Consider the following 15,164-nt stretch of genomic DNA (forward strand, 5'->3'; position numbering starts at 1 on the left):
GCAGGCTGTGGTAGATGCCAATGGAGCTATTGACTAGACTAGATTAGTTCACGTGTTATCACGTGGGGTCACCAGTTTATCTGCACACTTGCTGTCCCTCATCAGCGAGTCGTTCATGAACTCTACATTATCACCACTGGTTCCCCCCATCAACCATGGCTTGTAGCAAGTATGAATATGTCAAGGTCGGTGCTCTGCGGTCGTCACATTCATCCCGGTATGCTACACCGCGAGAAGGCGCTATCCAGCAGACGGCAAACAGAATCTAATATGGTAGTTATGTAACCTCTAGTTGTTTGAACAAAACATTACCCTCCTCCCAAATACCTGGCTTGTTGTCCGAGTCGACGGTCACAGCTTTCACCGGTTTACCTCAGAACACGATTTTGCAAAGCCAAACGACATTCGCTCCTTACAACTCATGAACTATGCGGCCCAGCGCTGCATGCAAGAAATGCAGGACATTGTTCTCGCCTATGGTCAATCAGACGAATTCAGCTTTGTGTTTCGCCGATCCACAAACTTGTATAAGCGTCGAGAGGCAAAGATCACGAGCACCTTGTGCAGTTTATTTACTTCCAATTTTATCTTTCATTGGAAACGATTTTTTGCGGATCTGGAGCTCAAGTATCCACCATCCTTTGACGCCCGCGCGGTATGTTATCCAACGGATCAGAATTTGAGAGATTATATGAGCTGGAGGCAAGCGGATTGTCATATCAACAACTTGGTGTGTGCACTTAATGTCGCGAATGCTCGTAAAACGGAAAGTCACTAACGGAAGGTCTTTCCTTAGTACAATACTGCGTTCTGGTCCTTGGTTCAAGATACAAGCAATCCACGAACAGAAAGAGAAGCTCAAGCCATCCTGAAGGATACGGATTCCGCAGCTAAAAATGAGCTTCTTTTCACTCAGTATGGGATCAACTATAACAAGCTCCCAGAAATTTTTCGCAAGGGCTCGACTCTTTTCCGCCGACTAAGTGAAGTGGCGGCGTCGACACGAGATGGTACTTCGGAAGTCAAGAGAACCAAGAACCTAGTCGTAGTAGAACATGGCGATATCATAGGAGACAAGTTTTGGCAGGAGAATCCACAGATTTTATCAATATGATTGATAGTAGCAGATAGTTTGTATATAGTATATGTACATGTGGCATGGTCGACATCTCGATTGTGTCTAAGAGATTAGATTGAAAATGGCAGGTAGGCACAAACGTCCAGTAATCCCACGGACCAGGACAAAGTGCGTGTGCTCTCTACCGGCGCTGGCCAAAACATTGAAATTTAGAGTGCAGTTCCAGCGAATAATGTGACTACCGCTGACACTTACGATTCGCATTCCTGTACAATGCGATGTAGTCCAGACAATTTGCAACAACCCAGAGCTTGTCCATGTCCTTGCGCAAAGGAGAATCGTCCGGTTGTGATATAGCCCACGATAGCTGAAGGTGGTGGTATCACATCCAAGAGTTTTTGTTCTTCGTTGACACTACAATCATCACTATTTTTCTCCACAGCATGTTTCCAAAATTCATATTCTTTTTCCGTTGCGGAGTAAATGATACCGCGTTCGCCCGGCGTTCCTCTTCGTAACATGGTTATGCGGACTCGAACCAGCATGTGTTCCATGGTATCAAGAGTTAGGTTGACGAGTTTGTTGGGGATTTCATATCGGTGGCGGATTAGTCGTACTACCTCCTCCATCAATAGTTGGGGTAAAGCCTCGACTGAAGCTGAACTCAGAGCAGTTCTTAAGTAGCTAATCAAGCGCGGACTGTTGATGACGTGGTATCGGCCATATGGTCGAGAACAGATACCGGAGAACCTCTGGGCACAGGCTTTGTTAGTCTCTGAAGCAGTACTGCTGTCTCTGCTATGTTGATCGCGACCCGAATTCGGTTCTTCAACGTCCATCATATCGTTGGATTGTTTCTCTTCGCCTTTTGAATTTGTCACACCATCAACTTCGGTGCACACACCCACAGGTACTACCTCGTCATCAATCGCTTGCGGACTGGCCGGCTCTAAACCAACCAAGTCCCAGAAAGGTGGTTCGAAAGGCGACTTTACTCCATGAGCTTTGTAATTCGGTTTCTTCCCTTGGGGAGTGCGCTTCCACGCTTCTTCCTCTTCATGCCGCACCCTGTCTGCCCAAGCCTCGTACGCTGCGGTCTCCGGAAAATCATACGGGAAGCAGGGCAAACCAGCCTCGAAATGAAATGAATGCCGGTCGCGGAGACCTGCAACGCGTACACCGGCGAAAACGAGGCTCTTCCAAACATCCATAGCCCATCCCTTGGGAAGTACAAGATCCCATCCGGCTACGAGTTCTCGAACTTCTTTCTGAACTTTACTCCCGGCTTCCTGTATAAGATAGTTACGCTGGAGGAGAAGGATCGGCACGTGCACGTCATGTGGTAGAGGCTGGAGTGCTGTTCCTGGAATAAGCGCCTGATGATGCTATCAGTTGACAGCTCCAATAGGGGACCCTTGACGAACAATGTTATACCTGCGCCCTTCTCGCGTTCAAATCACTCTCCGTTGCTTTCCCGATAAGGCTAGCTTTTCTGATCGCAGGATCCCATATCGATGAGTCCGCTACACCCTCGGGCCATGCCATGAGACAAGTGTTAATATCGGCCTCAACTTCAGGTGAGATCCTGCCATTCCGAGGCGGCATCTTCGGTGGAAAGCTTTTCAAGTTCCACACATTAACAAACCATCATAATGATACCCAATGCATATATGGTTTTTAGTCCATACCTCAGACGAGGGTCGTGGATAGTCAAGCCGATCGCGACCCCTGGAGGCAGTGATGCAGAGGAGCGTAACAGTGCAAGCTTCGCCCATAGCTGTGACCGCATTCAGAACAAGACTGCTTTTATGCGCGTAGATTTACGGAAATTGTAACACACCTGTCGAGCTGCCATGTTTGTTGTTGTCCCATCTGTGGACACGGAGTCCTCAGACACTTTCATGATGTGGTGCAAAACAGCGTGGGTCCTGGGTCCGGTCAACTCAAATCGAACAAGCTCGTCGTAAAGTGAACAAATGGTCACCTCTGCGGCGGATAGAAGGTAAGCATGCATGTAATAACCCAGCTACGTCATTCAAGCCTACGTTCAATTATCTGGCACTCTTTGGCCACTTGCAGCAAAAGGTCGTGTACATGTTCATACACGGCCGGATGAAGCCAGAGCCACAACCTTCGGCCTTCATCATTCCGTCCGTTACGCGGCCTCCATAAAAACGTCGCAGGGGCTATAGCCGACTTGGGGTATTGTAGGTAACCGTAAAGATATGTCATACCTTGGCGACTCCCTTCAATGTATCTTCACGCCATTCAAACGAATTGAATCGCAGAGAAAGTGTTCGAATACTGCTTACCTCGCACTTCCAATGGATGGAATGGTTGGATCAGTGATGTCTCGCAGCAGGATCTGCAACAGTTGCTCAGGTCCCGAGATCTCGATAACTTGAAAGTAAGAAGCGTCGTGGACCAGACATTGGTTCTTTGCGGCCCGGAAAGAAGCGCGAGAACTCTTGTCATTCGGATGCTCGGCCAATTTACAACCCCAAAGTTCCACCATCTTCATCCTTTTAGCGTGCCATACGTGTGTTTCCAACCACCTCTTTCCCATTTGTCTCCGAGCAAAGTCCTGCGTAGCTGACTTTGTTCTGCGCCTCTTTGGACGGGTGGGTGGTTTCCCCTTCTTCTTTTGTGGCCCTCCCGGGTCCTTTGCAATTTGCGCCAGCGCCTTTTCTCGCAATCGCTGTGGAAGGCGCTTCACATTATGGCTCGCAGCCCTCCGCCGCATATATCGCGGAACAGTTTGAAAGACTCGCTGAACCCCAGCGTTCTCAGTTGAATTTTCCAAGGCTTTTTGCAGTGCGCTGATTTCAAATGCCCGAGCTTCGGCAAACTCGACCACGCTTATTGGTCGCAGAGGAGTTTCACTACATTGTGCCGTACTAGTTTCCGCACTAGATGTCTCTTTATTGAGACCCTGAGAAAGTTCTGGTGTTGTTGTATCCCGCTCTTGTTCTTGTTGAATGTGGATATGTTGCCGTGCTTTCTTTCGTTCTTTTGCCGACCCACTTGCAACACGCTTACGGCTCCCGATCCCCTGTTCCGCAGCCGCAATAACTTCTCCAGGCCCTTTCCTCTCGCCTGTCCCATTCCTCCGTGACTCTTTCCCACCACCTTGTGACCCCATGTTCGCTTAGATCTCCGTCCGTGATCTGGATTCTTTCCCATAGCAAACGATATTTCGTAAGAGGCTTGTCCAATCACGTGATACCACCCATTTCTTCATGGCTGGTCACCGTCTTGTAGCTATTCAACCAAGCACCCGAACGGCATCTTCCGATTGTAAATCCTCAACTTTCGCGTGAATTGGACAAGAAACTAAAAATGCAGTCTCGTCTCGGTCTTTTCGCCGCTCGCATGGCACAGCGCCGTACGATGAGCACTACCCCATCCCGCATCGAGTTCCCTCCTCTCGAAAAGGTCATGCTCAAGGAAAGCCATGAAGCTCGCAAGCACGCTGCCCGTAAGTTGCCCGTCTTTTTACTTGTTCAAACTGTACGGTGCAGCGGAAGCTGGGCATTTGTAGTACTATAGTGGTGCTATTAAAGTCTGGACCTTGTGCCGTGTGCTCAGCCGGAAATCGCTAGCTTCCATCAGAAACATATAGGACCCGACTGACTTGGCATTTGTCTGTTTCTCTGCTGTTTTCTTGACAGACGCCGTTTCCTCCTGGAAGAAGATCAACTTCTTCCTCGTTGTTCCCGCCCTCGCATTGGTTTTGCTGTACACAGGTCCCACCGAGCTCAAGCACATTGCTCACCTGAAGGAGCATGCTAATGAATGGGAAGGGTTCCCTTACATGCGGAAGAGGAAAAACGTGCGTTATTAGTCCATATTCTGTATTTTACCACCTTTCTGACTTTGAGTGTGATGACAGGCGTTCCCGTGGGGTGACGATAACTTGTTCTACTTCCCCAATTCAAACCCGGTAAGTTCTTCACGACCTTCTTTAAACTATATTGAAACGCCCTAGTGATGCATTCGTATCTCATACGTTACATAGAAACCGGAGGCGGCTGAAGAATAGGGTCTTAGGAATAGCTGCCCAAAATAATAGAATGGTTTTATGCGGTGGACTGGACGGCTTAAACGATTGGAGAATCTATGCTCAAGGTGTAGATCTTCCTTATTCCGAACAAAATACTATCACAGATTAGAAAAGACTTCATAACTGACTGCGTGTCGATCCCGGTTTATTATGATGGGTTTTGTCTGGACGAATTACATTGCGCAACTGAGGCTCGCTGATTTAGACGCATGATGTGCCCGCTGTCGCTCGGATCCATCAAGATTTACTGACGCCTCCCATTTCATGTCTCAATAGATTTGTATACCACAATATCGACACTTCGAGACTGGCCATGTATGCCTGAGAGTCCAGAGCGATGGCTTCTAATTAATAGTAGCATAACAGCCAATGGTGGATAAAGTTGGGGTGTAAGGGTGCAATTCATGCTCTCTTCCAAAACCGTATGTGCTCATTATCGACAATACCACCGCTTGCTTCTCCTTTCTCTCGTGTGATATGCAGGGTTTTCCCCATCTTCGGGTAAGTGCACTGATCATGGGAGTTGCGCTCTCCACCCAGAAGATAGACCAAATCTTCGGTTCCCGTGTTTACGAGCATATGCGCTCGACCACTGCGTTTAAAGCCGAAGAAATCTCCAGGGCCGATATCCTTTGTCTCAACTTCTACGTCGTCCGCAGTGCGTTTGTCGACCCCGGCGCCGAAGTCACCCTCGAGCACAGTCATCTCAGCCATACCACGTCCAGAGAGAATGTAGATCCATTCTTCGTCGCCAGTGTGCCAGTGAAGAACTGTACTACGGCACCCAGGGGGGACGCGCACCAAATGAACGCCAAGATGCTCGAGAGAGACTCAGCGCACTACCAGTGAACCAAGTACTCGACATGAAATACCTCAAGCCCGACAATGTCCCCAAGTGACAAAGTGTTTCTTTTGACCTCCTTATCAAGAAAATGGCTCCGTTCCTCTGGCTTTAGGCGCGCAATGGTCTCAGCGGACAACAGGGGATGACTTTGTCGGTACGTGTGGGGAAGAGGTCCGTCCGCCACTGGCGTTTTTGTGGACATGAAGCACTTTCGGGCGCGGTTAAGTTGAGAGAAGAGCGATTGCCTGCGACCGTTTTTGAGGGCTATGCACCAGCGTTGTAAAGGACACTCTCCATGACAAATGCCACAAAGGCAGCGCTACTGCTCCTCAACACGTTCGCCACCTGTCACGTGATCAAGGACATGAAGCGAAGGTTTCTGTGCTTCTCTTCAATTGTTGATCGTTCATTGTTGTGAACGCCATGGAGACTTTCGAAGATGGCTTGTTTGGGGAGGTGGACTCGCAAGATGAGCACAAGATGGACGTTGATAACGGGGAGAGCACAAAGATCAAACCAATGATGATGGACGAGGACGAGGACGCAGAGGAACTGGGGCTAGACAATGCAGACACGCAGGTCTGGCTCGTAAAGGTGCCAAAGTTTCTAGCAGAAAAGTGGGCCAGTGTGGAGATGGAAGATCAAGAGTTGGGAAGTATAGATGTCCCAGCATTCAAGTAAGTCTATTTTTGGTGGGGCGCCTTGCGACTGTTGCGCTTACGCTAAAGTGGTGTTCACTTGAAGGAAAGGGTTACTAATGCAATACCTTCGTTGCGCTTGACCCGTGGTTTCCTCTCGGTATTTTTATAGTAGCAGCAGTCGGAATTTCAATAACGGTACCAGCAACAAAGCGAGCGTTCACCTGCCCGCGCAACCGTGGGCCGATGACATCCCAAAGAACTACACGCTCACCTTCACAAACCTAAAACCGCAAAGCGAGTACATCTTCACTGAAGATACCTCGACGGGTCGCGCCAAAGAACTCGTGGGCAAGGTGATCCATGAAGGGACCATCGCTCCAGTCATAGATGACGATTACCGACAGCTGATGCAACGACGTGCACAAATGGTTAGCGACAAGAAGCGCAACATTAAAATGATTGATGTGAAGGGAGACAGAGGACATACATGGATTACTCCTGTTAACGACGTTATAAAAGAGAAAGGCTTTGGACTCATGGTGGGTATACGACCTACCTGGTCTATTCATGATCTCTACTACTGTGACTAATGATGATCGTAATTCAGGCAAGAAAGAAGCCACAACAAGACAAAAAGGAGAGAGTGGAACGCACGGAGCTCGTCAATATGATATTTGAGGCTTTCCAAAAGTACCCTCACTGGACCTTTAAGGGCCTAGTGGAGCGAACGCAGCAGCCGCAAGCATGGCTGAAAGAAGTCTTGAATGATCTTGCTCTCCTCCACAAGCGCGGGCCCTATGTTGGCACCTACGAGCTAAAGCCCGAGTTCAAGGGACGAGGTGGTTCGACTGGTCCGGAAAACTCAGAACTGGGGAGCAGTGCAGGGGACGCAACAAAAGAGAGCAGAGGAGAGGCTGAAGAATTGGATGATAGCGGCGACGAACTGTTTGATGAAGCTGATGAGGAAATTCTGTGAAGGCCGTCAATGTATATATATGTCTTTTTAAATAAGGCGCTGCTTCATACCAACTAGAATCAGTGCAGCAGGCTGGGAAATTTGGGATGTGGGTGTCGTAGGGTTAGGTTAGCGTTAGCATTAGGTGCAATGCGATGAGATGCCTGGCACGTGCCCAGCGTTCTTGACCATCTGAAATTCGTCTTTTGCAAGCCAAAATACATGTGATCTGGTAAAAAGAAAAACAATGTCCGACCAGCCTGTCGCATCTGCCGTAGCTCCAGCAGATACAGACGAGAGTGGTTCACAAGCATCCCTGATATCCAGACGACCTGAAGAACTGATAAAAAAAGCAGTTTCCAGCGTGAGCGATTTCGGAACAAGATATCTTCAACATGAAGAGGATGTTTATAATTTTAACGCCTGGTATTGTTAGGAGTTCTCCAACGTTTTACGTAGCAGTCTGAGGTGCTGAAATTGCGTTGGCAGGGATAATGTGACATGGGACGAGGAGCAGGAGCGATCTGCATTGGAACTGATTGCAAAACAAGCAGAAAACAAAGTGCCTGAGGGGATGCGAGAAAAGTACGAAGAAGAGGCGCCGCAGTTTTGGGATCAGTTTTACGCAAAGAATGCCAACAGATTCTTCAAAGATCGGAACTGGTACGTCACGTCAATGGTGATCTGTCGGCAATTCGCTTGACCGCCCGTACCGTTACAGGCTACGGGTAGAGTTCCCAGAGATCTTTGAGGGTTTACCGAAGGATTCATCGGTACTGTGACTGATTAATGATTCGGCCGTATGCTGCAATTGCTTTTTCCGTGACTCTCTGACACCCCGCCTCTCAGGAGCGTTATAACGTTTTTGAGATTGGATGTGGAGCAGGTAAGGCACACTGTCGTATGTAGCTTTCTTTGCTAGATATTCAACATTATACTTGTCTTAGGAAATACGGTTTTTCCTTTGTTGAACGAAGCTGCTAGTTCCAATGTCTTTGTATATGCCTGCGATTATTCCAAAGTCGCCGTGGATGTGGTCAAGGTATTGTACTATATGATGCAGAGATTAATGCGAAATGAAATAGAGCTCATAAATCGTAACTCAGAGTAATCCAGAGTATAATGAAAATAAATGTCATGCGTTTGTTTACGGTAAGCGGTCCCCGACACTCCCTAGCGGAATGAACTGTAATATCAATATCCCGATTACAGATATAACATCAGAGCAGCCTCCAGACCTGGAACCTGGCTCGATAGACGTTTGCATTTGTATATTTGTGTTGAGTGCAATCCATCCAAGGTGAGAATACCTTTTGCCGTCTTGTTTTGCCTGGACCATAAACCAATTCTCCCATAGTTCCTGGGAAACTGCTGTCAGAAATATCTGGAGGGTACGCAGATCACATTACCTGCAGCAGATGATCACGTAAAAGTGCTGACTTCCTTTTTCCAGATACTGAAACCTGGAGGGTTACTATTATTTCGAGGTAAATGGTCGTTATCTAGCTGAGGATTGGGACACCTTTCGTTAATGGGGCCGCTATGAACAGACTATGGACGGTATGATCTTGCACAACTCCGATTCAAAGGTGGTCGGATGTTGGAAGAGAACTTCTATATACGTGGAGACGGAACGAGAGTATTCTTTTTTGATCAAGCGGACATCTCCAAGATGTTTAAAGATTTTATTATAGAGCAAAATGCTGTAGATAGACGGCTGATTGTCAACCGGTCGCGTAAGTTAAAAATGTACAGAGTATGGTTGCAGGGAAAGTTTCGAAAGCCGACAAGCTAACTGCTATGACGGGCAACTGCAATACATATCCCTCGACACTGGTTCTAATCTTAGTACTAGTCAATTTGTTGACGACTGTACAAAGGCACCCTCCCCTATTCCACCTGTGACATTATTGGACTATCCCAAGCGGTGACCAGTATAAGTTACAGTGAGAGGTGTGCTACGACACAGCGATCTGATCTGTCGATTTGGTAGTGCAGTCGCGCTCTTGAAAAAGTCTGTGGAGAGTCGAAAACGAATGTAATTTTAAATATATACGTGCATTTGTTTACATTCATACGTTGCGTTTCTTCTGGTTAATAAAATGGTTAAATATGATTCGATTTTGTAATTGGTGTAAAGTGGTTAGATATTTTTCCATCAAACCCAGTTCCTTTCCTGGTCAATCACCGTTTTCCTCATTATAAAAATGGTTTCTTTTGTCTGGTATGTTATTATATTCATATTTGGGTTGAGCATGACGAACAGAGTTTTTGATTGCTATCAATTAGCGACTACTGTCAGGAAACCCTTAAAAAGGCAAAGCTAGATCAGCACAGAGGACGCTGCCGCCAAGCCCAGTACACATGCATAGGTACGGGAGATCAGTGTCTTGCATGATCTTGATCCAGAATGCTGACTATTACTACAGACTGCTCCACCACATTCCAAGGTACAAATGTAAGTATAGACGTTGGATCCATGTTTGCAGAACTTCAACCAATTCGTATTGGGCTTGCCTTAGTACCGGGCGCATACTTCATGCATTTCTGAGGCGGAAAAATATCAAGGTGCCTTATATAAAGGACCGAAAAAGGTGAGGATGGTGCCGCAGATTATACTCGTACCCCTGATCGCTCATATTAGCGGACGACGAAAATAGCAGCAAAATCAGCAGAATAACAATGCCAGTGTGAAAACCGGCAACAACAAGAACGAGGGGAAGCAGACCAATGGGACGAAGGAAAACATTGCGAAAGCACCAACATCGGAGTCATTGATATCTCAGATTAAGAAATCGGAGAGAGCAAAAACTGCACAAGCCTCTTCCGAAACAGGATCAAAACGACCTAGGGAGGAGGTGACGGAAGACACACCAGACGAGGGAAAGAAGAAGAGAAAGTCGAAGAAGGCCGCGGCGGAAGAGTCTGAGGCGTCACCGGACCTGGCGCAGGATGCAAACAATGTAGATGTGGACAAAACAAAGGGTGTGGTAGAAGCTGTGTTAGCCGTACTAAAGAAGGTAAGAACGGTGGTAAGGTCTGGCCGATCACCCCATTGTTGGTAATGACATGCCGGTGCAGAACCATACGATGTCGATCTCAAAACTACGAAAGAAAGTGGTGAAGAAACTTTCCAAGGAATATAAAGGGACGAACCAGGAGGAATTAGAGCAAATGTTCTACGATCATTTGGTGTTGACATATCAGAATGGGACTGCATCCATCAAACAATAGATTTGCATGCAAGAGTTATCTACAACAACTATCTTTTGCTAATTGTCATTTAATAAATTCGCAACGGGTGTCATCGACGCTTCTTCTCATCACGTTGAGAAAATGAAAATCCTCCTGGTGGACCTTTTCGCTTGCGTGCCAGCTCGTCTTGTATAATCTGCTCCACTGCGGATACCTTCTTTCCCACCAAATCCGTTGATGAGGTACCTCCATTTTCCGGCGCTCGTGATGAAGTTGCTGGCGTAGCTGTTTTCTTACTTGCCATGGCAAGTGCGTTCAGCTTTTTTGGCTCAAATTTCTTGAAAGGTTTTGATGCGAATGTTGTCTTCAATTGCAGTTTGATTGGCTCTTCGGCGGTATCTCGTTTGAGTTCGGTTGCTTCCTGGAATCACATTTAACAAAATCAGGATGGCTAAATTTTCATGATCCTCGTCCTTGCCAACTAACCTGCTCCTGCTCAGCCGCTTGCTCTTGTGCCTTCTTAATTTGCTCTTCAAGAGCCTTTTGAGTTCTTTCCTCATCTGTTCTTTCCATCCGCTCCTTTCTTTGTATAGCTTCTTGCTTGGCTAATGTTTCCGGGCTTCGGTCAATCCACTTTATGAACCATCCCTTGGGTGTTTCATCTACCTCGCACAGTCCTTCTCGTCCCAAATGCTTTACGAACTCTGACAATGATTGCCAATGGGTTGAATTCATGTGCAGATGGTGTCGATCTGAAATATACTCCTGGTATACCAGATTCGCATGTACACGACGTGTGCCATACCGACGAGAAAGAAGCTTCATGAACTCCTGCTGAAATTCCTGCGAATAGGTGTTCATGAATTTGTGCGGGGACTCGGCAAAAAGCTGCATTTGTCGCAAGTGGCCCTCGGACGCACAATGACATTTGAAACCGTTCTCATCCCGACATTGTTTTTCGCACATTTGACAGTACCACCGTAACTTTTGGAGGCCCTTGGCCTTTATTCTGTTGGCAATAGCCTATACAACAAGAACAGGTTCGGGATCAGCTTCGATCAACGTACGTCGCTCTTCATATCTTTTTTACCTTTGGTGTTAGAAAGTTGTCGGCCCCCATTCTGATGTCAGTCTCTCCTTATCCGGTGGTAGCAGTAACGCTGTTGATGCTCACAGGGATATTCAAAGGTTTGCGCAGGCGAGTTCACGAAACGTGGCTGCTGACGATCACTAATCACGTGATATCACATGGTACCGTGTGACTCCCATCTCATCTTCCGTATGGCCAGCGCTTCCTTTGCTGGACGTTGGAGTTCTTCGTTGGCCGGCACAACCCAACATCCTTCGCTTAAAGTCTTACTTTACTGATCACAGGTTGGGGTGTGGTTGTCATTCACTTTCTGAATCTGCTGTTTATCGTTAACCGCGCGTTTCTTTTCCAGGTTTAAAAGGACTTTCGCCTGTGACGGTTCCTTTAGCTGCCGGCAAAAATGTCGCTTCTTCGAGCATGTTCGCGGCCTTCGAAAGGGCTATCGGCTCTCCGATCACCTTTGCGGTCGGTAGCCAGATCCAACCGATCACTGCCACCAGCAGTGACGTGCACGCGAACGCGGTACCAGATGACATTTCACCGGAACATGTCTACCATCTCAGAGAAGGTTAGTAACATGGGTCGTTGGTGGGCTTACGGCAAACTGAAATAATACATATGAACCACACGAAACTAATGTTACACTTTGCATATTGCAGGAAACCATTGTTAAACTCCTGTATAACATTGGCTCTCGCAAGGAAGTGGAGCAATACCTTCGTCATTTTTCAAGCGTCGAATCACACCAATTTGCGGTTATTAAAGTTGGCGGAGCGGTTCTCACGGATGACTTGGATACGCTCGCTTCATCACTTACCTTCCTTAATCGCGTTGGACTGTACCCAATTGTGGTCCACGGAGCCGGCCCTCAGCTGAACCGACTTTTAGAGGAGGCTGGAGTAGAGCCAGATTATATTGAAGGGATCCGTATCACGGACGCGAAAACGTTGGAGATTGCTCGGAAAGTCTTTCAGGAGGAGAATCTGCGATTAGTAGAAGCTTTGGAAAAGCTAGGAACGAGGGCCAGACCAATAAATGGGGGTGTCTTTACAGCAGATTATCTGGATAAGGACAAGTACCAGTATGTGGGCCAGATAAAGCATGTCAACAAGGAGCTGGTCGAGAGCAGCATCAGGGCAGGGGCTTTACCGATTCTTACCAGTTTGGCGGAGACGCCATCCGGGCAGATCCTCAATGTTAATGCAGATGTGGCGGCTGGAGAGCTTGCTCGTGTGCTTGAGCCACTTAAAATTGTATATATCAATGAGAAGGGCGGGCTCTTCCACGGTGTAACTGGCAAAAAGATGGACGTTCTCAATCTTGACGAGGTAAGCGAATTGTTAGGTTATCAAATTTAGCCATGGCACTCCGTTGTTAATTGCTATGGCAGGAGTACGAATCGTTGATGAAGGAATCTTGGGTTCGGTACGGGACTAAACTGAAGATCCGCGAAATCCATGATTTATTGATGCATCTCCCGCGATCCTCGTCCGTGTCTATCATCTCCGCCGAACATCTACACAAAGAACTGTTTACACATAGTGGCGCTGGTACACTCATCCGTCGCGGTCACCGTGTGTCGCGCCACACTAATCCCAGCAAGCTGGACTTGGATCGCTTGCGGATTTTGCTCCAAGACAATGATCCCGACGTATTGCAGGGCAATACGTCCGTGGGGAAGTATCTACAAAGTCTGGAAGGACAGGATGTACAGATATACAGCGACGCAGCTTTTGACATTTTCGCCGTTGTTGCTAAGCCCAGTGGAGATGGCATCCCGTTCTTGGAGAAGTTTGTTGCCACTAAAACTGCCGTGCTCAACAATGTAACGGATAACGTCTGGCAGATGATCAAGAAGGACTTTGAGAAACTTGCTTGGGTCGCACTTAAAGATGACCCAAACAAGACTTGGTATTTCGAACGCGCAGATGGCAGCTATACCGCAGGCGATAAGACTCTGTTTTGGTATGGTATTGACAATCTCGAAAGTGTCCAGGGATACTTGAAGCACTTCTCCGAAGCGGCTCAACGTGGACAATCAGGCGCGACATCATCCAACATTGCGGCAGCTTCTGCGGGTGCACCATTGTTTTCGACGGCTAGGGGTGTGCGCAGTTTCTCTACTGTTCCTGGAGGACAGCGAGGACAGCAACGACGTGGCTTTGCTACTACTTCTTCCTCTCGGGCCAGGATAGGGCTCATCGGTGCTCGCGGATACACTGGTCAGGAGCTCATTAAGCTCATTGATAATCATCCAAACGCGGAACTTGCATACGTTTCATCTCGCGAGCTTGTGGGCAAGCCATGTGCATACTACAAACGGTCGAAAGTTACCTACAGCAATCTGTCACCAGAGGACGTGAAGAAAGTCAGCGATGTTGACTGTTGGGTTATGGCTCTGCCCAACGGAGTGTGTAAGCCATTTGTGGATGCTGTGGTTTCTAAAGGATCCGAGCACCCATTGGTTCTCGATTTGAGTGCCGACTACCGCTTCACGAACGAGTGGCAGTACGGACTGCCCGAACTGTATGGACATCGTGCCAAGCTCTCTGCTGGAAATGTGAGGAAGGTCTCGAACCCTGGATGCTATGCCACCGGATCACAACTCTCGATCGCTCCTCTGGTAAAACACCTGGATGGAATTCCCACCGTCTTTGGAGTTTCTGGTTATAGTGGAGCAGGAACGAAGCCATCTCCCAAGAACGACATCAACAACCTCCGTGACAACCTTATTCCGTACGCCCTAACGGATCACATCCATGAGCGGGAAGTGAGCCGCCATGTTGGTGCACCGGTAGCATTTATTCCACACGTTGGTCAGTTCTTTCAGGGAATATCATTGACGGTGTCCATCCCATTGAACAAAACCATGAATGGCAATGACATTGAGGACATCTACAGGGAGGCATACGATGGTGAGAGATTAGTACGAGTATTCAAGGAGGGGGAGATTCCGGAAGTGAAAGACATTGCTGGGCAACATCACGTAGAAATTGGAGGGTTTAAAGTACATTCGGGAGGAAAGCGAGTAGTTGTGGTTACCACTATCGACAACTTGCTGAAAGGTGCAGCCACACAAGCGTTGCAGGTATGTCGTCAAACACCCTTACATCTACCTTTAGAAAACTTCTGACCACTCGCTCCTTGCAGAATATTAATCTGGCGCTGGGTCTGGAGGAGTTTGCGGGTATCCCTGTTAAGCCTTAACTTCTTGTTCTGACACTGATTCATGTAGTATAACCAGCCCTTTATAAATAAACATTGCATAAGGACTATTGCTCCTTCGTATTTCGATCTT

General features: G+C 47.6%; 8 protein-coding genes across 8 annotated transcripts; 5 read left to right on the plus strand and 3 right to left on the minus strand.

Moving 5' to 3' along the window:
- Positions 1-120: 120 nt before the first annotated feature.
- Positions 121-1,205, plus strand: SPPG_00727 (tRNA guanylyltransferase). Its single transcript, XM_016749055.1, has 3 exons — positions 121-185; positions 293-730; positions 797-1,205. Exons 1-3 carry the CDS (start codon positions 156-158, stop codon positions 1,112-1,114), a joined length of 786 nt encoding a protein of 261 aa, XP_016613090.1. The 5' UTR covers positions 121-155; the 3' UTR covers positions 1,115-1,205.
- On the minus strand, positions 1,079-4,247 carry SPPG_00728 (ribonuclease P/MRP protein subunit POP1). Its single transcript, XM_016749056.1, has 7 exons — positions 3,391-4,247; positions 3,124-3,335; positions 2,919-3,064; positions 2,767-2,855; positions 2,513-2,696; positions 1,334-2,454; positions 1,079-1,268 (listed from the first exon to the last, which is right to left on the minus strand). Exons 1-7 carry the CDS (start codon positions 4,218-4,220, stop codon positions 1,181-1,183), a joined length of 2,670 nt encoding a protein of 889 aa, XP_016613091.1. The 5' UTR covers positions 4,221-4,247; the 3' UTR covers positions 1,079-1,180.
- Positions 4,248-4,344: 97 nt separating this feature from the next.
- On the plus strand, positions 4,345-5,348 carry SPPG_00729 (uncharacterized protein). Its single transcript, XM_016749057.1, has 4 exons — positions 4,345-4,556; positions 4,750-4,910; positions 4,971-5,021; positions 5,097-5,348. The coding sequence occupies exons 1-4, from the start codon at positions 4,418-4,420 to the stop codon at positions 5,118-5,120; spliced, it is 375 nt and encodes a 124-aa protein (XP_016613092.1). The 5' UTR covers positions 4,345-4,417; the 3' UTR covers positions 5,121-5,348.
- Positions 5,349-5,543: 195 nt separating this feature from the next.
- SPPG_00730 (cupin domain-containing protein) lies at positions 5,544-6,187 on the minus strand (the record flags this gene model as incomplete). Its single annotated transcript, XM_016749058.1, has 2 exons — positions 5,544-5,916; positions 5,985-6,187. 2 exons carry the CDS (start codon positions 6,185-6,187, stop codon positions 5,544-5,546), a joined length of 576 nt encoding a protein of 191 aa, XP_016613093.1.
- Positions 6,188-6,408: 221 nt separating this feature from the next.
- On the plus strand, positions 6,409-7,602 carry SPPG_00731 (transcription factor IIF subunit TFG2; the record flags this gene model as incomplete). Its single annotated transcript, XM_016749059.1, has 3 exons — positions 6,409-6,662; positions 6,796-7,165; positions 7,234-7,602. The coding sequence occupies 3 exons, from the start codon at positions 6,409-6,411 to the stop codon at positions 7,600-7,602; spliced, it is 993 nt and encodes a 330-aa protein (XP_016613094.1).
- Positions 7,603-7,828: 226 nt separating this feature from the next.
- On the plus strand, positions 7,829-10,815 carry SPPG_00732 (uncharacterized protein; the record flags this gene model as incomplete). The annotated part of the gene is made up of 14 exons (XM_016749060.1): positions 7,829-8,007; positions 8,071-8,244; positions 8,303-8,354; positions 8,431-8,467; positions 8,529-8,623; positions 8,688-8,733; positions 8,794-8,881; positions 8,939-8,972; positions 9,035-9,068; positions 9,132-9,317; positions 10,011-10,039; positions 10,104-10,175; positions 10,242-10,601; positions 10,663-10,815. The coding sequence occupies 14 exons, from the start codon at positions 7,829-7,831 to the stop codon at positions 10,813-10,815; spliced, it is 1,539 nt and encodes a 512-aa protein (XP_016613095.1).
- Positions 10,733-11,968, minus strand: SPPG_00733 (uncharacterized protein). Its single transcript, XM_016749061.1, has 3 exons — positions 11,867-11,968; positions 11,263-11,799; positions 10,733-11,197 (listed from the first exon to the last, which is right to left on the minus strand). The coding sequence occupies exons 1-3, from the start codon at positions 11,894-11,896 to the stop codon at positions 10,886-10,888; spliced, it is 879 nt and encodes a 292-aa protein (XP_016613096.1). The 5' UTR covers positions 11,897-11,968; the 3' UTR covers positions 10,733-10,885.
- A 117-nt stretch (positions 11,969-12,085) lies between these two features.
- SPPG_00734 (N-acetyl-gamma-glutamyl-phosphate reductase) lies at positions 12,086-15,161 on the plus strand. Its single transcript, XM_016749062.1, has 5 exons — positions 12,086-12,150; positions 12,219-12,434; positions 12,526-13,194; positions 13,257-14,954; positions 15,017-15,161. The coding sequence occupies exons 2-5, from the start codon at positions 12,267-12,269 to the stop codon at positions 15,071-15,073; spliced, it is 2,592 nt and encodes an 863-aa protein (XP_016613097.1). The 5' UTR covers positions 12,086-12,150; positions 12,219-12,266; the 3' UTR covers positions 15,074-15,161.
- The last annotated feature ends 3 nt before the right edge of the window (positions 15,162-15,164 follow it).

Source organism: Spizellomyces punctatus (genome assembly GCF_000182565.1).
Source record: "Spizellomyces punctatus DAOM BR117 chromosome Unknown supercont1.1, whole genome shotgun sequence".
NCBI lineage: Eukaryota > Fungi > Chytridiomycota > Chytridiomycetes > Spizellomycetales > Spizellomycetaceae > Spizellomyces > Spizellomyces punctatus.

Bases quoted from the DNA above. Each gene is read 5' to 3' on its own strand.
- SPPG_00727 (XM_016749055.1), top strand. From the start codon at position 156: ATGGCTTGTAGCAAGTATGAATATGTCAAG. The intron at 186-292 runs GTCGGTGCTCTG...TGTAACCTCTAG, and splicing joins GCAAGTATGAATATGTCAAG to TTGTTTGAACAAAACATTAC. The intron at 731-796 runs GTGTGTGCACTT...GTCTTTCCTTAG, and splicing joins ATTGTCATATCAACAACTTG to TACAATACTGCGTTCTGGTC.
- SPPG_00734 (XM_016749062.1), top strand. From the start codon at position 12,267: ATGTCGCTTCTTCGAGCATGTTCGCGGCCTTCGAAAGGGCTATCGGCT. The intron at 12,435-12,525 runs GTTAGTAACATG...TGCATATTGCAG, and splicing joins TGTCTACCATCTCAGAGAAG to GAAACCATTGTTAAACTCCT. The intron at 14,955-15,016 runs GTATGTCGTCAA...CGCTCCTTGCAG, and splicing joins CAGCCACACAAGCGTTGCAG to AATATTAATCTGGCGCTGGG.
- SPPG_00728 (XM_016749056.1), bottom strand. From the start codon at position 4,220: ATGGGGTCACAAGGTGGTGGGAAAGAGTCACGGAGGAATGGGACAGGC. The intron at 3,336-3,390 runs GTAAGCAGTATT...AATGGCGTGAAG, and splicing joins CCATCCATTGGAAGTGCGAG to ATACATTGAAGGGAGTCGCC. The intron at 3,065-3,123 runs GTAGGCTTGAAT...TATCCGCCGCAG, and splicing joins AGAGTGCCAGATAATTGAAC to AGGTGACCATTTGTTCACTT.
- SPPG_00733 (XM_016749061.1), bottom strand. From the start codon at position 11,896: ATGGGGGCCGACAACTTTCTAACACCAAAG. The intron at 11,800-11,866 runs GTAAAAAAGATA...CTTGTTGTATAG, and splicing joins ACAACTTTCTAACACCAAAG to GCTATTGCCAACAGAATAAA. The intron at 11,198-11,262 runs GTTAGTTGGCAA...ATGTGATTCCAG, and splicing joins AAGCGGCTGAGCAGGAGCAG to GAAGCAACCGAACTCAAACG.
- SPPG_00729 (XM_016749057.1), top strand. From the start codon at position 4,418: ATGCAGTCTCGTCTCGGTCTTTTCGCCGCTCGCATGGCACAGCGCCGT. The intron at 4,911-4,970 runs GTGCGTTATTAG...GTGTGATGACAG, and splicing joins ACATGCGGAAGAGGAAAAAC to GCGTTCCCGTGGGGTGACGA. The intron at 5,022-5,096 runs GTAAGTTCTTCA...TACGTTACATAG, and splicing joins ACTTCCCCAATTCAAACCCG to AAACCGGAGGCGGCTGAAGA.